The sequence below is a fragment of the Oncorhynchus keta genome, chromosome 10, assembly GCF_023373465.1.
Source record: "Oncorhynchus keta strain PuntledgeMale-10-30-2019 chromosome 10, Oket_V2, whole genome shotgun sequence".
Taxonomy (NCBI): domain Eukaryota; kingdom Metazoa; phylum Chordata; class Actinopteri; order Salmoniformes; family Salmonidae; genus Oncorhynchus; species Oncorhynchus keta.
Window position 1 is genome coordinate 82,500,757 of NC_068430.1, and position 25,489 is coordinate 82,526,245.

Sequence of the window (25,489 nt, forward strand, 5' to 3'; positions counted from 1 at the left end):
ACAGTAACAGAGAGACAGATGGAGTAACAGAGAGACAGATGGGACAGTAACAGAGAGAAAGATGGACGGACAGTAACAGAGAGACAGATGGACGGACAGTAACAGATGGACGGACAGTAACAGAGAGAAGATGGACGGACAGTAACAGAGAGACAGATGGACAGACAGTAACAGAGAGACAGATGGACAGACAGTAACAGAGAGACAGATGGACGGACAGTAACAGAGAGACAGATGGACAGACAGTAACAGAGAGACAGACAGTAACAGAGAGACAGATGGACAGACAGTAACAGAGAGACAGATGGACAGACAGTAACAGAGAGACAGATGGACGGACAGTAACAGAGAGACAGACAGTAACAGAGAGACAGATGGACAGACAGTAACAGAGAGACAGACAGTCAGAAGTGGTGTAGGTTCTTTAATAGAAGCGGTTTCCATCATTTCTGACCATGAAACTGATTGTGAGGTCACAGAAACAACCAGAACACATCAGTCTACAATACAGACTGGCCTATAGTCTATTCCTTCATTCTCTAGACAGCGAGACAGATAAGAGGAACGGCTGGCAGACGGCTGGAAGGCCAAGACAACGATGCAACATGTAGGCAGTATTGGGCAACAGAAGGCAGTTCAGAGAAGATACACCCTGATGTATAAATGCCTGTTTGATCATGTGTGAAATGTGCTTGCAGCCGAGGCTTTCAGGGCGGTGAATAAACTCTGAGGTTTTACTAGTCGTCCGTTTGAGTTTTTACTCTGTTCAGAACCTAACAATACATTTATATTAATATCAGTAAAATGCAGTAAAATTTTACTGATACATTAATATCAGTAAAATGTCTTTACAAATACCCCCCCCCCCTTCTTAAAACTCACCTAACATGTTATGCAGTACACACACCCACCTCTCCAACCCCTGCACACACACCTCTCCAACCCCTGCACACCCACCTCTCCAACCCCTGCACACCACCTCTCCAACCCCTGCACACCCACCTCTCCAACCCCTGCACACCCACCTCTCCAACCCCTGCACACCCACCTCTCCAACCCCTGCACACCCACCTCTCCAACCCCTGCACACCCACCTCTCCAACCCCTGCACACACACCTCTCCAACCCCTGCACACCCACCTCTCCAACCCCTGCACACACACCTCTCCAACCCCTGCACACCACCTCTCCAACCCCTGCACACCCACCTCTCCAACCCCTGCACACACACCTCTCCAACCCCTGCACACCCACCTCTCCAACCCCTGCACACCCACCTCTCCAACCCCTGCACACCCACCTCTCCAACCCCTGCACACCCACCTCTCCAACCCCTGCACACCCACCTCTCCAACCCCTGCACACACCTCTCCAACCCCTGCACACACACCTCTCCAACCCCTGCACACACACCTCTCCAACCCCTGCACACACCTCTCCAACCCCTGCACACACACCTCTCCAACCCCTGCACACCCACCTCTCCAACCCCTGCACACCCACCTCTCCAACCCCTGCACACACACCTCTCCAACCCCTGCACACACACCTCTCCAACCCCTGCACACCCACCTCTCCAACCCCTGCACACCCACCTCTCCAACCCCTGCACACCCACCTCTCCAACCCCTGCACACACACCTCTCCAACCCCTGCACACACACCTCTCCAACCCCTGCACACCCACCTCTCCCCCCTGCACACACACCTCTCCAACCCCTGCACACCCACCTCTCCAACCCCTGCACACACACCTCTCCAACCCCTGCACACACACCTCTCCAACCCCTGCACACCCACCTCTCCAACCCCTGCACACCCACCTCTCCAACCCCTGCACCCACCTCTCCAACCCCTGCACACCCACCTCTCCAACCCCTGCACACCCACCTCTCCCCTCACTACACACCTCTCCCCCTGCACACCCACCTCTCCAACCCCTGCACACACACCTCTCCAACCCCTGCACACCCACCTCTCCAACCCCTGCACACCCACCCTCCCCTCACTGTATACACACCCTCCAACCCCTGCACACCCACCTCTCCAACCCCTGCACACACACCTCTCCAACCCCTGCACACCCACCTCTCCAACCCCTGCACACCCACCTCCAACCCCTGCACACACACCTCTCCAACCCCTGCACACACACCTCTCCCCTCACTGTATACACACCTCTCCAACCCCTGCACACCCACCTCTCCAACCCCTGCACACACACCTCTCCCCCTGCACACACACCTCTCCAACCCCTGCACACACACCTCTCCAACCTCACACACACCTCTCCCCCCTGCACACACCCTCCCCTCACTGTATACAACCTCTCCAACCCCTGCACACCCACCTCTCCCCTCACTGTACACATCCAACCCCTGCACACACCTCTCCAACCCCTGCACACCCACCTCTCCAACCCCTGCACACACACTCTACCCCTACACCTCTCACCCCCTCTCCAACCCCTGCACACCCACCTCTCCAACCCCTGCACACCCACCTCTCCAACCCCTGCACACACCTCTCCAACCCCTGCACACCCACCTCTCCAACCCCTACACACCCACCTCTCCAACCCCTGCACACACACCTCTCCAACCCCTGCACACACACCTCTCCAACCCCTACACACCCACCTCTCCAACCCCTGCACACACACCTCTCCAACCCCTGCACACACACCTCTCCAACCCCTGCACACCCACCTCTCCAACCCCTGCACACACACCTCTCCTCTCCAACCCCTGCACACCCACCTCTCCAACCCCTGCACACACACCCTCCAACCCCTGCACACACACCTCTCCAACCCCTACACACCCACCTCTCCAACCCCTGCACACACACCTCTCCAACCCCTGCACACCCACCTCTCCAACCCCTGTACACACACCTCTCCAACCCCTGCACACCCACCTCTCCCCCCTGTATACCCACCTCTCCAACCCCTGCACACCCACCTCTCCAACCCCTGCACACACCCACCTCTCCAACCCCTGCACACCCACCTCTCCAACCCCTGCACACACACCTCTCCAACCCCTGCACACCCACCTCTCCAACCCCTGCACACCCACCTCTCCAACCCCTGCACACCCACCTCTCCAACCCCTGCACACACACCTCTCCAACCCCTGCACACACACCTCTCCCCTCACTGTATACACACCTCTCCAACCCCTGCACACACACCTCTCCCCCTCACTGTATACACACCTCTCCAACCCCTGCACACCCACCTCTCCAACCCCTGCACACACACCTCTCCAACCCCTGCACACACACCTCTCCCCTCACTGTATACACACCTCTCCAACCCCTGCACACCTCTCCAACCCCTGCACACCCACCCTCCAACCCCTCACACACCCCTGCACACACACCTCTCCCCTCACTGTATACACACCTCTCCAACCCCTGCACACCCACCTCTCCAACCCCTCACACACCTCCAACCCCTGCACACCCACCTCTCCAAACCCCTCTCCAACACACACACCTCTCCAACCCCTGCACACACACCTCTCCCCTCACTGTATACACACCTCTCCAACCCCTGCACACCCACCTCTCCAACCCCTGCACACACACCTCTCCCCTCACTGTATACACACCTCTCCAACCCCTGCACACACACCTCTCCCCTCCAACCCCTGCACACACACCTCTCCCCCCTGTATACACACCTCTCCAACCCCTGCACACACCTCTCCCCTCACTGTATACACACCTCTCCAACCCCTGCACACCCACCTCTCCAACCCCTACACACACCCTCCAACCCCTGCACACACACCTCTCCAACCCCTGCACACACACCTCTCCAACCCCTGCACACCCACCTCTCCAACCCCTGCACACCCACCTCTCCAACCCCTGCACACCCACCTCTCCAACCCCTGCACACCCACCTCTCCAACCCCTGCACACCCACCTCTCCAACCCCTACACACACCTCTCCAACCCCTGCACACACCTCTCCAACCCCTGCACACACACCTCTCCAACCCCTGCACACCCACCCTCCAACCCCTGCACACACACCTCTCCAACCCCTGCACACACACCTCTCCAACCCCTGCACACCCACCTCTCCAACCCCTGCATACACACCTCTCCAACCCCTACACACCCACCTCTCCAACCCCTGCACACACACCTCTCCCCTCACTGTATACACACCTCTCCAACCCCTGCACACACACCTCTCCAACCCCTGCACACCCACCTCTCCAACCCCTGCACACAACCTCTCCAATACACACACCTCTCCAACCCCTGCAACACACACCCACCTCTCCAACCCCTGCACACCCACCCTCCAACCCCTGCACACACACCTCTCCCCTCACTGCACACACACCTCTCCAACCCCTGCACACCCACCTCTCCAACCCCTGCACACCCACCTCTCCAACCCCTGCACACACACCTCTCCAACCCCTGCACACCCACCTCTCCAACCCCTGCACACCCACCTCTCCAACCCCTGCACACCCACCTCTCCAACCCCTACACACCCACCTCTCCAACCCCTGCACACCCACCTCTCCAACCCCTGCACACACACCTCTCCAACCCCTGCACACACACCTCTCCAACCCCTGCACACCCACCTCTCCAACCCCTGCACACCCACCTCTCCAACCCCTGCACACCCACCTCTCCAACCCCTGCACACCCACCTCTCCAACCCCTGCACACACACACCTCTCCAACCCCTACACACACACCTCTCCCCTCACTGTATACACTCAGCGCAGACTATTCTCGTAAGATCAACAACAAAAAATGCATAAATAAAATGTCAAATGAAAAATAAAAAGTAATAAATATTCCGTTCTGATTGTAATGAAGACTTTCCTACTGAGCTGACTGCTCAGGTAGACCACGTCAACACATATCTGAGGAGTGTATATGGGACAATGTCAATAAAGTTGTTTCAAACAGAAACGTCCGTGCCTGTAGGTAACTGTAGTCATGTTTTCTTTAACATACAGTATCATACAAACAACATTTTTCATCAATACAACTAAACATCACATTATACAATAAAAACATTTAGCATGATTCAGAAACTCCCCCCAAAATAATCACACACTGTGTGTGTGTGTGTGTGTGTGTGTGTGTGTGTGTGTGTGTGTGTGTGTGTGTGTGTGTGTGTGTGTGTGTGTATGCTCGTGTCAGCTCTCTGTGGACGTCATCATGTCCTCTGTTCCCTTCAGGATGAGAGGTGCTCCCCTGGTCTTCTCCACCAGCTCCGCATCACCATTCTCATACGGCTGGAGAGGGAGGATGAAGGGGACGAGGAGAGAGGGGAGAAAGAGAGGGATGGAGAGACAGTGTGAAGGGGACGAGGAGAGAGGGGAGAAAGAGAGGGATGGAGAGACAGTGTGAAGGGGACTCCAAGAGAGGGATGGAGACCAGTGTGAAGGGACGAGGAGAGAGGGGAGAAAGAGAGGGATGGAGAGACAGTGTGAAGGGGACGAGGAGAGAGGGGAGAAAGAGAGGGATGGAGAGACAGGGTGAAGGGGACGAGGAGAGGGATGGGAGAAAGAGGGATGGAGAGACAGGGTGAAGGGGATTAGTTGGAGGATGAGGAGAGGGGATGACAGGAGAAGAGGGATGGAGAGGCAGGGTGAAGGGGATTAGGTGGAGGATGAGAGAGGGGATGACAGAAGAAAGAGGGATGGAGAGGCAGGGTGAAGGGTATTAGGTGGAGGATGAGGAGAGGGGATGACAGGAGAAAGAGGGATGGAGAGGCAGGGTGAAGGGGATTAGGTGGAGGATGAGGAGAGGGGATGACAGGAGAGAGGGATGGAGAGGCAGGGTGAAGGGGACGAGGAGAGGGGATGACAGGAGAAAGAGGGAGAGAGGCAGGGTGAAGGGGATTAGGTGGAGGATGAGGAGAGGGGATGACAGGAGAAAGAGGGATGGAGAGGCAGGGTGAAGGGGATTAGGTGGAGGAGTGAGGAGAGGGGATGACAGGAGAAAGAGGGATGGAGAGGCAGGGTGAAGGGGATTAGGTGGAGGATGAGGAGAGGGGATGACAGGAGAAAGAGGGATGGAGAGGCAGGGTGAAGGGGATTAGGTGGAGGATGAGGAGAGGGGATGACAGGAGAAAGAGGGATGGAGAGGCAGGGTGAAGGGGATTAGGTGGAGGATGAGGAGAGGGGATGACAGGAGAAAGAGGGATGGAGAGGCAGGGTGAAGGGGATTAGGTGGAGGATGAGGAGAGGGGATGACAGGAGAAAGAGGGATGGAGAGGCAGGGTGAAGGGGAGGATGAGAGAGGGGATGACAGGAGAAAGAGGGATGGAGAGGCAGGGTGAAGGGGATTAGGTGGAGGATGAGGAGAGGGGATGACAGGAGAAAGAGGGATGGAGAGGCAGGGTGAAGGGGGAGGGGATGACAGGAGAAAGAGGGATGGAGAGGCAGGGTGAAGGGGATTAGGTGGAGGATGAGGAGAGGGGATGACAGGAGAAAGAGAGAGTTAGTAAGGTCCAGCCATTGGAGAGGAGATAGGATGAAGAAAGGGATGGAGAGGAAATACAGTGGGTGTCTTTCACAGAGGGTTAGGTGGAGGAGCTGGATCACAGGACATACAGGGATAGAGCTGGATGTACAGATATCTTCCCTGGAGAAAGAGGGATGGATATCATCCCTGCTCCTCTCCATGACAAGCACAGGGTGGATCACAGGATACAGATATCCTCCCTGCTCCTCTCCATGACAAGCACAGCAGTAAGCTGGATCACAGATACAGATATCCTCCCTGATGACAAGCACAGCAATAAGCTGGATCACAGCACATACAGATATCCTCCCTGTTCCTCTCCATGACAAGGCAATAAGCTGGATCACAGCGCATACAGATATCCTCCCTGCTCCCTCTCCATGACAAGAGCAGTAAGCTGGATCACAGCGCGTACAGATATCCTCCCTGCTCCTCTCCATGACAGCACAGCAGAGCTGGATCACAGCACATACAGATATCCTCCCTGCTCCTGGAGAGCTGGATGACAGCACATACAGATATCCTCCCTGCTCCTCTCCAGACAAGCACAGCAGTAAGCTGGATCACAGCACATACAGATATCCTCCCTGCTCCTCTCCATGACAAGCACAGCAGGGCTGGATCACAGCACATACAGATATCCTCCCTGCTCCTCTCCATGACAGGATGAGCAATAAGCTGGATCACAGCGATACAGATATCCTCCCTGCTCCTCTCCATAATAAGCTGGATCACAGCCATGATAAGCTGAAACAGCACATACAGATATCCTCCCTGCTCCTCTCCATAATAAGCTGGATCACAGCACATACAGATATCTCCCTGCTCCTCTCCATGATCAAGCACAGCAATAAGCTGGATCACAGCACATACAGATATCCTCCCTGCTCCTCTCCATGACAAGCACAGCAATAAGCTGGATCACAGCGCGTACAGATATCCTCCCTGCTCCTCTCCATGACAAGCACAGAGTAAGCTGGATCACAGCACATACAGATATCCTCCCTGCTCCTCTCCAGCTGATCAAGCACAGCAATAAGCTGGATCACAGCACATACAGATATCCTCCCTGCTCCTCTCCATGACAAGCACAGCAATAAGCTGGATCACAGCGCATACAGATATCCTCCCTGCTCCTCTCCATGACAAGCACAGCAATAAGCTGGATCACAGCACATACAGATATCCTCCCTGTTCCTCTCCATGACAAGCACAGCAATAAGCTGGATCACAGCACATACAGATATCCTCCCTGCTCCTCTCCATGACAAGCACAGCAGTAAGCTGGATCACAGCACATACAGATATCCTCCCTGCTCCTCTCCATGACAAGCACAGCAGTAAGCTGGATCACAGCACATACAGATATCCTCCCTGCTCCTCTCCATGACAAGCACAGCAGTAAGCTGGATCACAGCACATACAGATATCCTCCCTGCTCCTCCATGACAAGCACCATAAGCTGGATCACAGCGCATACAGATATCCTCCCTGCTCCTCTCCATGACAAGCACAGCAATAAGCTGGATCACAGCACATACAGATATCCTCCCTGCTCCTCTCCATAATAAGCTGAATCACAGCACATACAGATATCCTCCCTGCTCCTCTCCATGACAAGCACAGCAATAAGCTGGATCACAGCGCGTACAGATATCCTCCCTGCTCCTCTCCATGACAAGCACAGCAGTAAGCTGGATCACAGCACATACAGATATCCTCCCTGCTCCTCTCCATGATAAGCTGATCACAGCACATACATCCTCCCTGCTCCTCTCCATAATAAGCTGGATCACAGCACATACAGATATCCTCCCTGCTCCTCTCCATAATAAGCTGGATCACAGCACATACAGATATCCTCCCTGCTCCTCTCCATGACAAGCACAGCAATAAGCTGGATCACAGCACATACAGATATCCTCCCTGCTCCTCTCCATAATAAGCTGGATCACAGCACATACAGATATCCTCCCTGCTCCTCTCCATAATAAGCTGGATCACAGCACATACAGATATCCTCCCTGCTCCTCTCCATAATAAGCTGGATCACAGCACATACAGATATCCTCCCTGCTCCTCTCCATAATAAGCTGGATCACAGCACATACAGATATCCTCCCTGCTCCTCTCCATAATAAGCTGGATCACAGCACATACAGATATCCTCCCTGCTCCTCTCCATAATAAGCTGGATCACAGCACATACAGATATCCTCCCTGCTCCTCTCCATAATAAGCTGGATCACAGCACATACAGATATCCTCCCTGCTCCTCTCCATAATAAGCTGGATCACAGCACATACAGATATCCTCCCTGCTCCTCTCCATAATAAGCTGGATCACAGCACATACAGATATCCTCCCTGCTCCTCTCCATAATAAGCTGGATCACAGCACATACAGATATCCTTCCTGCGCATACAGAGGAAACACAATAAGGAAACACAATAAGGAAACACAATAAGGAAACACAATAAGGAAACACAATAAGGAAACACAATAAGGAAACACAATAAGGAAACACAATAAGGAAACACAATAAGGAAACACAATAAGGAAACACAATAAGGAAACACAATAAGGAAACACAATAAGGAAACACAATAAGGAAACACAATACAACCAAGCTAGAACCTAAATGAAACCCAACTATAACCCACAACCTATTTATTGAGCCATTTCTGTGGGTGGTGGGTAGCCAAGCGATGAAGCGTGTTGGGCCAGTAACCGAGACGACTAGGTGAAGAATCTGTCAACGTGCCCTTGAGCAAGGCACTTTAACCCTGATACTCCTGTAAGTGGCTGTGGATAAGAGCGTCTGCTAAATGACTAATATGTTTAGCTTCTAGTTTGTGTCCTAATTCTCGTTCCTGGCAGCATCATAAAAGACAGACATGATCAAACGATGGCCGCACCCAGCACCATGATGCCGCCAGGCATAACCAAGCGATCAGGCAGACAGGCACAGATTAGGAATATTTTCATTTTTCTGGTTTTATTTTCAGAGATTTTTTGGTACAAAAATAAAACTAAAAAACAGAAACAGATTTTTTAATGAAAGAGAAAAAACAGTTTCTCTGTTAAATGGAGTATTGTTTTATTTTACAATCTGGGAAAAATATGTTTTCATACGTGCTTATGAAAATAATGCATATTAACAGGCATATTTATATAAAAAATGTAAATATTTAGAAAATATCTTAACCAGCATTTCCCTTTTATAGTTTCTCAGTTATGAACATTTTCCCTTTTCAGAGATGATTTCAGCCAGTAATGGTGAGAGTTGGGGTACGTCCCAATGATCTCTCCTTAAGGGTGCACTCGTTCACTACAGTCAGAGAGACAGATGGACAGACAGTCAGAGAGGGTGAGAGTTGGGGTACGTCCCAATGGTCTCTCCTTTCTCCTGAAGGGTGCACTCGTTCATGACATTCCACACATCTGACAGCATTGGATTGGTGGAGGGCTGGAGGGAGTTCCCACCATACATCTGACAGCATTGGATTGGTGGAGGGCTGGAGGAGTTCCCACCATACATCTGACAGCATTGGGTTGGTGGAGGGCTGGAGGGAGTTCCCACCATACATCTGACAGCATTGGATTGGTGGAGGGCTGGAGGGAGTTCCCACCATACATCTGACAGCATTGGATTGGTGGAGGGCTGGAGGAGTTCCCACCATACATCTGACAGCATTGGATTGGTGGAGGGCTGGAGGGAGTTCCCACCATACATCTGACAGCATTGGATTGGTGGAGGGCTGGAGGGAGTTCCCACCATACATCTGACAGCATTGGGTTGGTGGAGGGCTGGAGTTCCACCATACATCTGGAGTTGACAGCATTGGGTTGGTGGAGGGCTGGAGGGAGTTCCCACCATACATCTGACAGCATTGGATTGGTGGAGGGCTGGAGGGAGTCCCACCATACATCTGACAGCATTGGATTGGTGGAGGGCTGGAGGGAGTTCCCACCATACATCTGACAGCATTGGAGGGAGTTCCCACCATACATCTGACAGATTGGTGGAGGGCTGGAGGGAGTTCCCACCATACATCTGACAGCATTGGATTGGTGGAGGGCTGGAGGGAGTTCCCACCATACATCTGACAGCATTGGGTTGGTGGAGGGCTGGAGGGAGTTCCCACCATACATCTGACAGCATTGGATTGGTGGAGGGCTGGAGGAGTTCCCACCATACATCTGACAGCATTGGATTGGTGGAGGGCTGGAGGGAGTTCCCACCATACATCTGACAGCAGCATTTGGAGGGCTGGAGGGAGTTCCCACCATACATCTGACAGCATTGGATTGGTGGAGGGCTGGAGGGAGTTCCCACCATACATCTGACAGCATTGGGTTGGTGGAGGGCTGGAGGGAGTTCCCACCATACATCTGACAGCATTGGATTGGTGGAGGGCTGGAGGGAGTTCCCACCATACATCTGACAGCATTGGGTTGGTGGAGGGCTGGAGGGAGTTCCCACCATACATCTGACAGCATTGGGTTGGTGGAGGGCAATTGGAGGGAGTTCCCACCATACATCTGACAGCAGTTGGTGGAGGGCTGGAGGGAGTTCCACCATTATTTCGACAGTCATTTCCTTTCTGGAGGGAGTTCCCACCATACATCTGACAGTGTTGGGGAAGTGAACGAGTGCACACTTTGGTCACTTGACAATTGGGTGTGTGACCCAGAAGTGTGTGTGTGTGTGGTGTGTGTGTGTGTGATTTCACTTGACCACTGTGGGTGTGTATATCACACTTTACTGTGTGTGTGTGTGTGTGTGTGGTGTGTGTGTGTGTGTGTGTGTGTGTGTGTGTGTGTGTGTGTGTGTGTGTAAAACAAAATGACAGTCCGTGTCATGGGTGGGGTCGGGTAAGTAATATAAAATAATATAATATATGCCATTTAGCTGAGGGGAACATATTTCACTGTCACACCAGAGTTAGTGCAGAATAGCGTGCGACACTGAAATGCCCCCCCCCCGCCCGCCTGTAATTGTGCCGTTCGTTCTCCATTAGTGACATCACTGACAGGATGTGTAAACGTTTAACTGGTGTTTGTGTGGGATACTGTAAACACACACATACACACACACTCCTGTGTCTCCACACAGAGAGCAACGACACAGTGATGAGTCAGCCGTGTGTTTGTTTGTGTGTGTGCGTCTCTCTGTGTGTGTGTGTGTGTGTGTGTGTGTGTGTGTGTGTGTGTGTGTGTGTGTGTGTGTGTGTGTGTGTGTGTGTGTCTGTGTGTGTGTGTGTGTGTCTCTGTGTGTGTGTGTGTGTGTGTCTCTGTGTGTGTGTGTGTGTGTGTGTGTGTGTGCGTCTCTCTCTGTGTGTGTGTGTGTGTGTGTGTGTGTGTGTGTGTGTGTGTGTGTGTGTGTGTGTGTGTGTGTGTGTGTGTGTGTGTGTGTGTGTGTGTGTGTGTGTGTGTGTGTGTGTGTGTGTGTGTGTGTGTGTGTGTGTGTCTCTCTGTGTATGTGTGTGTGTGTGTGTGTGTACATGCCATAGCTACAGGTCACAGGAAACATGACAACTAGTCAGACCTGTTTGAACCACTTTAACATCTGGTTCACATCCCACCAGGCTGTCCAGGGGTTGGCAGACAGCCTTCCTACAACGTTCCTACAACGTTCCAGGGACATTGTCACTATATAGAAAGTCTGTATGGAAAACAGTTGCATTATCAGAGTCCGGTATGAACCCAGCTGAAGACCAAAACATTCACCGCGGGGGGCTGGTCTTACTCAACCGGACTCATTCAAGTCTTGGCGTTGTAGAACGTCTCTTTCTCTCCAGACACACAGATTGAGACATCTGTGTTAGAAGCTGCACGGCACCATGTTAACAGAGGAGAAATCAGCCCCATCACTCACAACGTTATGTTTGATCAGGTCTCTCTTTACAAACAGCACGTAGGCTCCGGTTTCTAATAACACGCAGTCACTTCTCCAGACAGTACAGCTGCCGTTAGTTTCCAAACAATAATATCTGCATGATTAACTATTCATATGGTTCTATATTGATGAAAACAGAGACAGACAGGGCTGCTATGTTACAGCGCCACATACAGTATTATAACAACGATGCTACAAACACTCATATAGGCCATATTCTCTGTCTGCTTGTAAAGGGAGATACCTCGTCAGTTGTACAACCGAACGCCTCCTACTGAAATGTGTCTTCCGCATTGAACCCAACCCTCTCTGAATCAGGAGGTGGTCGTCGTCGAGGCCTGGTTGTTGTAGGACTATTTTGTGACATTGTTGTGGTACATGTTCCACTGTAATTCTGTTGTTGTAGGTGTTTTAGTGGTATTGTGTAACGTTGTCGTTATTGTAGGTGTTGTCGTGGTATTGTGTTACGTTGTACTTGTTGTGAGTGTTGTCATGTTATTTTGTTACGTTGTCGTTATTGTAGGTGTTGTCGTGGTATTGTGTTACGTTGTACTTGTTGTGAGTGTTGTCATGTTATTTTGTTACGTTGTCGTTATTGTAGGTGTTGTCGTGGTATTGTGTTACGTTGTACTTGTTGTGAGTGTTGTCATGTTATTTTGTTACGTTGTCGTTATTGTAGGTGTTGTCGTGGTATTGTGTTACGTTGTACTTGTTGTGAGTGTTGTCATGTTATTTTGTTACGTTGTAATTATTGTAGGTGTTGTCGTGGTATTGTGTTACGTTGTACTTGTTGTAAGTGTTGTCATGTTATTTTGTTTTTGTTACGTTGTACTTGTTGTTTGTTGTTATTTTGTTACGTTGTCGTTATTGTAGGTGTTGTCGTGGTATTGTGTTATGTTGTACTTGTTGTAGTGTTGTCAGTGTTGTCATGGTATTTTGTTATGTTGTACTTATTGTAAGTGGTGTCATGGTATTGTGTTATGTTTACGTATTTTTGTTGTACGTTGTGGTATTGTGTTACGTTGACGTTGTTGTAGGTGTTGCCATGTTATTTTGTTACATGGTAGTAGTCACTTAAGTGGTCTTTTATCCAGTGTAGTTATTTTTAGAAATGTTTTGTTAAGTTGTCGTGGTTACAGTGGTTGATGTTGTTAAGGTGTGTCAGTGCATGGTGGTTGCTATGGTATAGTTTGGAGGCCATAACGTTGTTGTTACGGTGTAGTTTATGTCATTGTGACAGCGTAGCTACATTGTTGTCACAGGACTGTTAGCTAGTTGTCTGGGCATGGTGATGAAAGTTACTATAGCACCCTGTCAGTGTTGACATTGTTACGGTGTAGTTTATGTCATTGTGACAGTGTAGCTACATTGTTGTCACAGGACTGTTAGCTAGTTGTCTGGGCATGGTGATGAAAGTTACTATAGCACCCTGTCAGTGTTGACATTGTTACGGTGTAACTGCTTGTTACGTCGTCATCGTACGTCTGTCACCTATATGTGTCTACTGTCCTCGTCTAATCGTCTGTGTCCGAGTGGTTGCCGTGGGGACTTATATGATTGTCGTCGTCGTGGTGATTGTTGCCGTTGCTCTCGGAGAGTACCTCTTGCTCCAGGGTGTTGCAGCGCATGCCGGACAGCGTGTCTTTGCGGCCGGCGTCGCCGCGGCGACACAGGCAGCAGAGGATCCGCTTGAAGGTCTGTAACATGTCCGTGTCTCTGAAGCTGTAGATGATGGGGTTGACAAGGGAGTTACACTCAGCCAGGACCAGACAGTACTTCTCATAACGCAGCACCTGACAAGATTCACAGCCCAGACCATCCAACATCAACAACACCAGGCCCGGGGTCCAGCAGATCACAAAACAACCTGGAGGAGAGGAGGAGAGAGGAGGAGAGGAGGAGAGAGGAGGAGAGGGAGGAGAGAGGAGGAGAGGGAGGAGAGAGGAGAGGAGAAGAGAGGAGGATAGGGAGGAGAGAGGAGAGGAGAAGAGAGGAGGAGAGGGAGGAGAGAGTTGGAGAGAGGAGGTGAGGGTTGGAGAGAGGAGGAGAGGGTTGGAGAGAGGAGAGGGGAGAGGAGGGAGGGAGGGGGAGGGGGAGGAGAGGAGGAGAGGGGGAGGGAGAGGGAGGGGAGGAGGAGAGGGGGGGGGAGGAGGACTGGAGAGGGGTTGGAGAGGAGAGGGGGATAAGGGGAGGAGAGAGGAGGAGAGGGAGTGGAGAGGGGAGAGGAGGAGGGGAGGAGGGAGACAATTGTAAAATGTCAGCTGGTCAGTGAATACTGTAGACACACAGAGGTATCCACTGTGTGTGGCTTGGGGTTGGTCTGACAGATCTGATTTCATTATGATAATATTCAATTACACAATTTCACCCTTCAGGAATTCATACTGTACACACACACAGTGACAGAGAGAAGGGGAGGTTGAAATGGAGGGGTGAGTCGGGTGGTCTAACTATGCTGTGGTTGAAATGGAGGGTGTATGGTCTAACTATGCTGTGGTTGAAATGGAGGAGTGTATTTGTGTCGTGGTGGTCTAACTATGCTGTGGTTGAAATGGAGGGGTGTATTTGTGTCGTGGTGGTCTAACTATGCTGTGGTTGAAATGGAGGGGTGTATTTGTGTCGTGGTGGTCTAACTATGCTGTGGTTGAAATGGAGCTGTGGTTTATTTGTGGTGGTGGTCTAACTATGCTGTGGGAAATGGAGGGGTGTATTTGTGTCAGCTGGTGGTCTAACTATGCTGTGGTTGAAATGGAGGGTGTATTTGTGTGTGGTGGTCTAACTATGCTGTGGTTGAAATGGATCTGTATTTTTCATGGTGGTCTAACTATGCTGTGGTTCAGGAAATGGAAAGTGACAGAGAGTCTAAATGGGTGGTTGAAATGGAGGGGTGTATTTGTGTCGTGGTGGTCTAACTATGCTGTGGTTGAAATGGAGGGGTGTATTTGTGTCGTGGTGGTCTAACTATGCTGTGGTTGAAATGGAGGGGTGTATTTGTGTCGTGGTGGTCTAACTATGCTGTGGTTGAAATGGAGGGGTGTATTTGTGTCGTGGTGGTCTAACTATGCTGTGGTTGAAATGGAGGGGTGTATTTGTGTCGTGGTGGTCTAACTATGCTGTGGTTGAAATGGAGGGGTGTATTTGTGTCGTGGTGGTCTAACTATGCTGTGGTTGAAATGGAGGGGTGTATTTGTGTCGTGGTGGTCTAACTATGCTGTGGTTGAAATGGAGGGGTGTATTTGTGTCGTGGTGGTCTAACTATGCTGTGGTTGAAATGGAGGGGTGTATTTGTGTCGTGGTGGTCTAACTATGCTGTGGTTGAAATGGAGGGGTGTATTTGTGTCGTGGTGGTCTAACTATGCTGTGGTTGAAATGGAGGGGTGTATTTGTGTCGTGGTGGTCTAACTATGCTGTGGTTGAAATGGAGGGGTGTATTTGTGTCGTGGTGGTCTAACTATGCTGTGGTTGAAATGGAGGGGTGTATTTGTGTCGTGGTGGTCTAACTATGCTGTTCCCTGTCAGCACAGACATTCCTCACTCACAGTTTTTGTTTTACTGTCCTTGTGGTGACCAAACAATTGATTCCCATTCAAAATCCTATTTTCCCTAATATCTAATCCCCTAACCCCTAAATCTAACCTAACCTGACCCTAAACCTAAACCTAACCCATAACATCTAACCCTAACATGTAACCCTAAACCTAACATCTAACCCTAACCCTAAACCTAACCCTAAACCTAACCCCTAATATCTAATCCTAAACCTGACCCTAAACCTAACCCATAACATCTAACCCTAACATCTAACCCTAAACCTAACCCCTAATATCTAATCCTAAACCTAACCCTAAACCTAACCCATAACATCTAACCCTAACATGTAACCCTAAACCTAACATCTAACCCTAACCCTAAACCTAACCCTAAACCTAACCCCTAACATCTAAATCTAAACCTAACCCTAACTAATAACCCTAACCCCTAACATCTAACCCTAAACCTAACCCTAATATCTAACCCTAAACCCTAAACCTAAACCTAACCCTAACCTAACCCTAACATCTAACCCTAAACCTAACCCCTAATATCTAACCCTAAACCTAACCCTAAACCTAACCCCTAACATCTAACCCTAAACCTGACCCTAAACCTAACCCCTAATATCTAACCCTAAACCTGACCCTAAACCTAACCCCTAAATCTAACCCTAACCTAACCCTAAACCTAACCCTAACATCTAAAACCTAACCCTAAACCTAACATCTAAATCTAACCCTAAATCTAACCCTAAACCTAACATCTAACCCTAACCCTAACCTAACCCTAAACCTAACCCCTAATATCTAATCCTAAACCTAACCCTAAACCTAACCCCTAACATCTAACCCTAAACCTAACCCTAACCCTATCTAATCCTAAACCTAACCCTAAACCTAACCCCTAATATCTAACCCTAACATCTAACCCTAAACCTAACCCTAACCCTAACATCTACCCTAAACCTAACCCTAAACCTAACACCTAACCCTAACATCTAACCCTAAACCTAACCTAAACCTAACCCTAACATCTAACCCTAAACCTGAACCTAAACCTAACCCTAACATCTAAACCTAACCCTAACATCTAACCCCTAACATCTAACCCTAAACCTAACCCTAACATCTAACCCTAAAACCTAACCTAACATCTAAACCTAACCTTAACATCTAACCCTAACATCTAGCCCTAACATCTAACCCTAAACCTAACCCTAACATCTAACCCTAAACCTAACCCTAACATCTAACCCTAAACCTAACCCTAACATCTAAACCTAACATCTAAACCTAACCCTAACATCTAACCCTGAAACCTAACATCTAACCCTAACCCTAACATCTAACCCTAACATCTAACCATAACCCTAACATCTAACCCTAACATCTAACCCTAACATCTAACCTAAATCTAACCCTAACATCTAACTAACCTAAACCTAACCCTAACATCTAACCCTAACCTAACATCTAACCCTAACATCTAACCCTAACCCTAACATCTAAAACCTAAACCCTAACATCTAACCCCTAACATCTAACCCTAACATAACCCTAACCTAAATCCCTAACATCTAACCTAACATCTAAAACATCTAACCCCTAACATCTAACCCTAACATCTAACCCTAACCCTAACATCTAAACCTAACATCTAACCCTAACATCTAACATCTAAACCCTAACATCTAAACCTAACCCTAACATCTAACCCTAAACTAACATCTAACCCTAACATCTAACCCTAACATCTAACCCTAACATCTAACCCTAACATCTAACCTAACCCTAACATCTAACCCCTAACATCTAACCCTAACCTAACATCTAACATCTAACCCTAACATCTAACCCTAACATCTAACCCTAACCTAACATCTAACCCTAACATCTAACCTAACTAACCCTAACATCTAACCCTAAAACCCTAACCCTAAATCTAAACCTAACATCTAACCCTAACCCTAACCCTAACATCTAACCCTAACATCTACATCTAACCCTAACCCTAACATCTAAACCTAACCCTAACATCTAACCCTAACATCTAACCCTAACATCTAACCCTAACATCTAACATCTAACCCTAACATCTAACCCTAACATCTAACCCTAACATCTAACCCTAACATCTAACCCTAACCCTAACATCTAACCCTAACATCTAACCCTGAAACCTAACATCTAACCCTAACCCTAACATCTAAACATCTAACCCTAACATCTAACCCTAACATCTAACCCTAACATCTAACCCTAACATCTAACCCTAACCTAACATCTAACCCTAACATCTAACCCTAACATCTAACCCTAACCTAACATCTAACCCTAACATCTAACCCTAACATCTAACCCCCTAAACCTAACCCTAACCCTACCCTAACATCTAACTAACCTAACATCTAACCCTAACATCTAACCCTAACCCTAAATCTAACCCTAACATCTAACCCTAACATCTAACCCTAACATCTAACCTAACATCTAACCCTAACCCTAATATCTAACCCTAACATCTAACCTAACCTAACATCTAACCCTAACATCTAACCCTAACATCTAAACCTAACCCTAACATCTAACCCTAACCTAACCCTAACATCTAACATCTAACCCTAACATCTAACCCTAACATCTAACCCTAACATCTAACCCCCTAAAATCTAACCCTAACATCTAACCCTAACATCTAACCCTAACATCTAAACCTAACCCTAACATCTAACATCTAACCCTAACATCTAACCCTAAATCTAACCCTAACATCTAACCTAACCTAAACCCTAACATCTAAACCTAACATAACCCTAACATCTAACCCTAACATCTAACATCTAACCCTAACATCTAACCCTAACCCTAACATCTAACCCTAACATCTATCCCTAACATCTAACCCTAACCCTAACATCTAAACCTAACCCTAACCCTAACATCTAACCCTAACATCTAAACCTAACCCTAACATCTAACCCTAACATCTAACCCTAACATCTAACCCTAACCCTAACATCTAACCCTAACCTAACATCTAACCCTAACATCTAAACCTAACCCTAACATCTAACCCTAACATCTAACACCTGAAACCTAACATCTAACCCTAACCCTAACATCTAACCCTAACATCTAACCCTAACATCTAAATCTAACCCTAACATCTAACCCTAACATCTAACCCTAACCCTAACATCTAACCCTAAACATCTAAACCTAACATCTAAACCTAACCCTAACATCTAACCCTAACATCTAACCTAACATCTAACCCTAACATCTAAAACCTAACCTAACATCTAACCCTAACATCTAACCCTAACATCTAACCCTAACATCTAACCCTAACATCTAACCCTAACATCTACCTAACCCTAACATCTAACCCTAACCTAACATCTAACCCTAACCTAACATCTAACCCTAACATCTAACCCTAACATCTAAATCTAACCCTAACATCTAAACCTAACATCTAACCCTAACATCTAACCCTAACATCTAAACCTAACCCTAACATCTAACCCCCTAACATCTAACCCTAACCTAACATCTAAACCTAACCCTAACATCTAACCCTAACATCTAACCCTAACCCTAACATCTAACCTAACATCCCTAACATCTAACCCTAACCCTAACATCTAACCCTAACATCTAACCCTAAACCTAACCCTAACATCTAACCCTAACATCTAAACCTAACCCTAACATCTAACCCTAACATCTAAACCTAACATCTAACCCTAACCCTAACATCTAACCCTAACATCTAACCCTAACATCTAACCCTAACATCTAACCCTAACATCTAACCCTAACCCTAACATCTAACCCTAACCTAACATCTAACCCTAACATCTAACCCTAACCTAACATCTAACCTAACATCTAAACCTAACCCTAACATCTCTAACCCTAACATCTAACCCTAACATCTAACCCTAACCTAACATCTAACCCTAACATCTAACCCTAACATCTAACCCTAACATCTAACCCTAACATCTAACTAACCCTAACTAATCTAATCTAACCCTAACATCTAAACCTAACATCTAACCCTAACATCTAACCCTAACATCTAACCCTAACCCTAACATCTAACCCTAACATCTAACCCTAACCTAACATCTAACCCTAACATCTAAACCCTAACATCTAACTAACATCTAACCCTAACATCTAACCCTAACATCTAACCCTAAAACATCTAACCCTAACCCTAACATCTAACCCTAAACTAACCCTAACATCTAACCCTAACATCTAACCCTAACATCTACCCTAACCTAACATCTAACCCTAACCTAACCTAACCCTAACATCTAACTAACATCTAACCCTAACATCTCTAACATCTAACCCTAACATCTAACCCTAACCCTAACATCTAACCCTAACATCTAAACCTAACCTAACATCTAACCCTAACATCTAACCCTAACATCTAACCCTAACATCTAACCATCTAACCTAACATCTAAACCTAACCCTAACATCTAAACCTAACCCATCTAACCCTAACCCTAACATCTAACCCTAACATCTAACCCTAACATCTAACCCTAACATCTAACCCTAACCCTAACATCTAACCCTAACATCTAACCCTAAACCCTAACATCTAACCCCTAACATCTAAACCTAACCTAACCCTAACATCTAACCCTAACATCTAACCCTAACATCTAACACCTAACCCTAACATCTAACCCTAACATCTAACCCTAACCTAACATCTAACCCTAACATCTAACCCTAACATCTAACCCTAACATCTAACCCTAACATCTAACCTAACATCTAACATCTAACCCTAAAATCTAAACCCTAACCCTAACCCTAACATCTAACCCTAACATCTAACATCTAACCCTAACATCTAAACCCCTAACATCTAACCCTAACATCTAAACCCTAACATCTAACCCTAACACCCTAACATCTAACCCTAACATCTAAAACCCTAACATCTAACCCTAACATCTAAACCTAACCCTAACATCTAACCCTAACATCTAACCCTAACCCTAACATCTAACCCTAACCCTAACATCTAACCCTAACATCTAACCCTAACATCTAACCCTAACATCTAACCCTAACATCTAACATCTAACCCTAACATCTAACCCTAACATCTAAACATCTAACCCTAACATCTAACCTAACCTAACATCTAAACCTAACATCTAACCCTAACATCTAAACCTAACATCTAAACCTAACCCTAACATCTAACCCTAACATCTAGCCCTAACATCTAACCCTAATATCTAACCCTAAAATCTAACCCTAAACCTAACATCTAACCCTAAAATCTAACCCTAACATCTAAACCTAACACCTAACCCTAACCCTAACATCTAACCCTAACATCTAACCCTAACATCTAACCCTAACATCTAACCCTAACCCTAACATCTAACCCTAACCTAAATCTAACCCTAAACATCTAACCCTAACATCTAACATCTAACCCTAACATCTAACCCTAACCTAACCTAACCCTAACATCTAACCCTAACTAATCTAACCCTAACCCTAACATCTAACCTAACATCTAAACATCTAACCCTAACATCTAACCCTAACCCTAAACCTAACCTAACATCTAACCCTAACATCTAACCCTAACATCTAACCCTAACATCTAACCCTAACATCTAACATCTAACCCTAACATCTAACCCTAACATCTAACCCTAACATCTAAACCTAACATCTAACCCTAACATCTAACCCTAACCCTAACATCTAACCCTAACCCTAACATCTAACCCTAACCCTAACACCTAACATCTAACCCTAACCCTAAAATCTAACCCTAAACCTAACATCTAACCCTAAAATCTAACCCTAACATCTAAACCTAACATCTAAACCTAACATCTAACATCTAACCCTAACATCTAACTCTAACATTTAAACCTAACATCTAACCCTAACATCTAACCCTAACATCTAAACCTAACCCTAACATCTAACCCTAACATCTAACCCTAAACCTAACATCTAACCCTAACATCTAACCCTAACATCTAACCCTAACCCTAACATCTAACCCTAACATCTAACCCTAACATCTAACCCTAACCCTAACATCTAACCCCCTAACATCTAACCCTAACATCTAAACCTAACCCTAACATCTAACCCTAACATCTAACCCTAACATCTAACCCTAACATCTAACCCTAACATCTAACACCTAACCCTAACCCTAACATCTAAACCTAACATCTAACCCTAACCCTAACATCTAACCCTAACATCTAACCCTAACATCTAACCCTAACCCTAACATCTAACCCTAACCCTAACATCTAAACCCTAACCCTAACATCTAACCCTAACATCTAACCCTAACATCTAACCCTAAACCTAACCCTAACATCTAACCCTAAACCTAACCCTAACATCTAAACCTAACATCTAAACCTAACCCTAACATCTAACCCTGAAACCTAACATCTAACCCTAACCCTAACATCTAACCCTAACATCTAACCATAACCCTAACATCTAACCCTAACATCTAACCCTGAAACCTAACATCTAACCCTAACCCTATCATCTAACCCTAACATCTAACATCTAACCCTAACATCTAACCCTAACCCTAACATCTAACCCTAACATCTAACCCTAACATCTAACCCTAACTCTAACATCTAAACCTAACCCTAACATCTAAACCTAACATCTACATCTAACCCTAACATCTAAACCTAACCCTAACATCTAACCCTAACATCTAACCCTAACCCTAACATCTAACCCTAATATCTAACCCTAACATCTAACCCTAAACCTAACATCTAACCCTAAAATCTAACCCTAACATCTAAACCTAACATCTAACCCTAACCCTAACATCTAACCCTAACATCTAACCCTAACATCTAACCCTAACCCTAACATCTAACCCTAACATCTAAACCTAACCCTAACATATAACCCTAACATCTAACATCTAACCCTAACATCTACATCTAACCCTAACCCTAACATCTAACCCTAACATCTAACCCTAACCCTAACATCTAACCCTAACCCTAACCTAACATCTAAACTAACCCTAACATCTAACCCTAACACATCTAACCCTAACATCTAACCTAACATCTAAGCCTAACCTAACATCTAACCCCCTAACATCTAACCCTAACATCTAACCCTAACATCTAACCCCCTAACATCTAACCTAACATCTAACCCTAACATCTAACCCTAACATCTAAACCTAACCCTAACATCTAACCCTAACATCTAACCCTAACATCTAACCCTAACCCTAACATCTAACCCTAACATCTAACCTAACCCTAACATCTAACCCTAACCCTAACATCTAACCCTAAACTAAACCTAACATCTAACCCTAACATCTAACCCTAACCTAACATCTAACCCTAACATCTAAACATCTAACCCTAACATCTAACCTAACCTAACATCTAACCCTAACATCTAACATCTAAACCTAAATCTAACCCTAACATCTAACCCTAACATCTAACCCTAACCTAACATCTAACCCTAATATCTAAAACATCTAACCCTAACATCTAAACCTAACCTAACATCTAACCCTAACATCTAACTAACCTAACCCTAACATCTAACCCTAACATCTAACCCTAACATCTAACCCTAACCTAAAATCTAACATCTAACCCTAAACATCTAACCCTAACATCTAAACCTAACCCTAACATCTAACCCTAACATCTAACCCTAACATCTAACCCTAACATCTAACCCTAACATCTAACCTAACATCTAACCCTAATATCTAACCCTAACATCTAACCTAACATCTAAACCTAACCCTAACATCTAACCCTAACATCTAACCCTAACATCTAACCCTAACATCTAACCCTAACATCTAACCCTAACATCTAACCATCTAACATCTAACCCTAACATCTAACCTAACATCTAACCCTAACCCTAACATCTAAACCTAACCCTAACATCTAACCCTAACATCTAAACCTAAACCCTAACATCTAACCCTAACATCTAAACCTAACCCTAACATCTAACCCTAACATCTAACCCTAACATCTAACCCTAACATCTAACCCTAACATCTAACCTAACATCTAAACCTAACATCTAACCCTAACCCTAACATCTAACCCTAACAAACCTAACATCTAACCCTAACATCTAACATCTAACCTAACATCTCTAAACCTAACATCTAAACCTAACATCTAACCCTAACATCTAACCCTAACATCTAACATCTAACCCTAACATCTAACCCTAACATCTAAATCTAACCCTAACATAACCCTAACATCTAACCCTAACATCTAACCCTAACATCCTAACATCTAACCCTAACATCTAACCCTAACATCTAACCCTAACATCCCTAACATCTAAACCTAACCCTAACATCTAACCCTAACATCTAACCCTAACATCTAACCCTAACATCTAAACCTAACATCTAAACCTAACATCTAACCCTAACATCTAAATCTAACCCTAACATCTAACCCTAACATCTAACCCTAACATCTAAACCTAACCCTAACATCTAAACCTAACATCTACATCTAACCCTAACATCTAAACCTAACATCTAAACCTAACCCTAACATCTAAACCTAACATCTAAACCTAACCCTAACATCTAACCCTAACATCTAGCCCTAACATCTAACCCTAACATCTAACCCTAAAATCTAACCCTAACATCTAACCCTAACCCTAACATCTAACCCTAACACCTAACCCTAACATCTAAACCTAACATCTAACCCTAACATCTAAACCTAACATCTAAACCTAACCCTAACATCTAACCCTGAAACCTAACATCTAACCCTAACCCTAACATCTAACCCTAACATCTAACCCTAACATCTAACCCTAACATCTAACCCTAACATCTAACCTAACATCTAACCCTAACATCTAACATCTAACCCTAACATCTAACCCTAACATCTAACCCTAACATCTAAAACCCTAACATCTAACCCTAACATCTAACCCCTAACATCTAACCCTAACATCTAACCCTAACATCTAACCCTAACATCTAACATCTAACCCTAACATCTAACCCTAACATCTAACCCTAACCCTAACATCTAACCCTAACATCTAACCCTAACCCTAACATCTAACCCTAACATCTAACCCTAACATCTAACCCTAACATCTAACCCTAACATCCTAAACCTAACATCTAACCCTAACATCTAACCCTAACATCTAACCCTAACATCTAACCTAACCTAACATCTAACCCTAACATCTAACCCTAACATCTAACCTAACCTAACCCTAAACATCTAACCCTAACATCTAACCCTAACATCTAACCCTAACATCTAACCCTAACCCTAACATCTAACCCTAACATCTAACCTAACATCTAACCCTAACATCTAACCCTAACCTAACATCTAACCCTAACATCTAACCCTAACATCTAACCCTAACATCTAACCTAACCCTAACATCTAACCCTAACATCTAACCCTAACATCTAAACCT

General features: G+C 46.3%; 1 protein-coding gene and 3 long non-coding RNA genes across 8 annotated transcripts in view; 1 reads left to right on the forward strand and 3 right to left on the reverse strand.

Annotated features, from left to right (window-relative positions):
• Positions 1-411: 411 nt before the first annotated feature.
• LOC127932568 (uncharacterized) lies at positions 412-1,809 on the reverse strand. Its single transcript, XR_008145989.1, has 3 exons — positions 1,709-1,809; positions 1,209-1,254; positions 412-934 (listed from the first exon to the last, which is right to left on the reverse strand). It is a non-coding gene; the product is annotated as an uncharacterized LOC127932568 (long non-coding RNA).
• A 322-nt stretch (positions 1,810-2,131) lies between these two features.
• LOC127932569 (uncharacterized) lies at positions 2,132-4,232 on the reverse strand. Of its 2 annotated transcripts, XR_008145991.1 has the most exons (6): positions 4,140-4,232; positions 3,711-3,733; positions 3,572-3,640; positions 3,387-3,409; positions 3,127-3,195; positions 2,132-2,178 (listed from the first exon to the last, which is right to left on the reverse strand). It is a non-coding gene; the product is annotated as an uncharacterized LOC127932569 (long non-coding RNA). The 2 variants fall into 2 exon arrangements; XR_008145990.1 differs by lacking the exon at positions 3,711-3,733 and having other exon boundaries at positions 3,572-3,617.
• Positions 4,233-4,705: 473 nt separating this feature from the next.
• lpar2b (lysophosphatidic acid receptor 2b) overlaps positions 4,706-25,489 on the reverse strand; it is a 67,830-nt gene continuing 47,046 nt past the window's right edge. For 2 of the 4 annotated variants that reach the window (XM_052528536.1, XM_052528537.1), the window contains 2 exons: positions 14,024-14,289; positions 4,714-5,285 (listed from right to left, as the gene is read on the reverse strand). In XM_052528536.1, the coding sequence (XP_052384496.1) occupies positions 5,187-5,285; positions 14,024-14,289 (365 nt within the window). In that variant the 3' untranslated portion in view covers positions 4,714-5,186. Of the gene's footprint in view, positions 5,286-13,431; positions 14,290-25,489 lie in introns of those variants that run through there. The other 2 variants (XM_052528535.1, XM_052528538.1) reach the window with 2 other exon arrangements.
• LOC127932570 (uncharacterized) lies at positions 5,671-6,305 on the forward strand. The gene is made up of 3 exons (XR_008145992.1): positions 5,671-5,784; positions 5,899-5,963; positions 6,030-6,305. It is a non-coding gene; the product is annotated as an uncharacterized LOC127932570 (long non-coding RNA).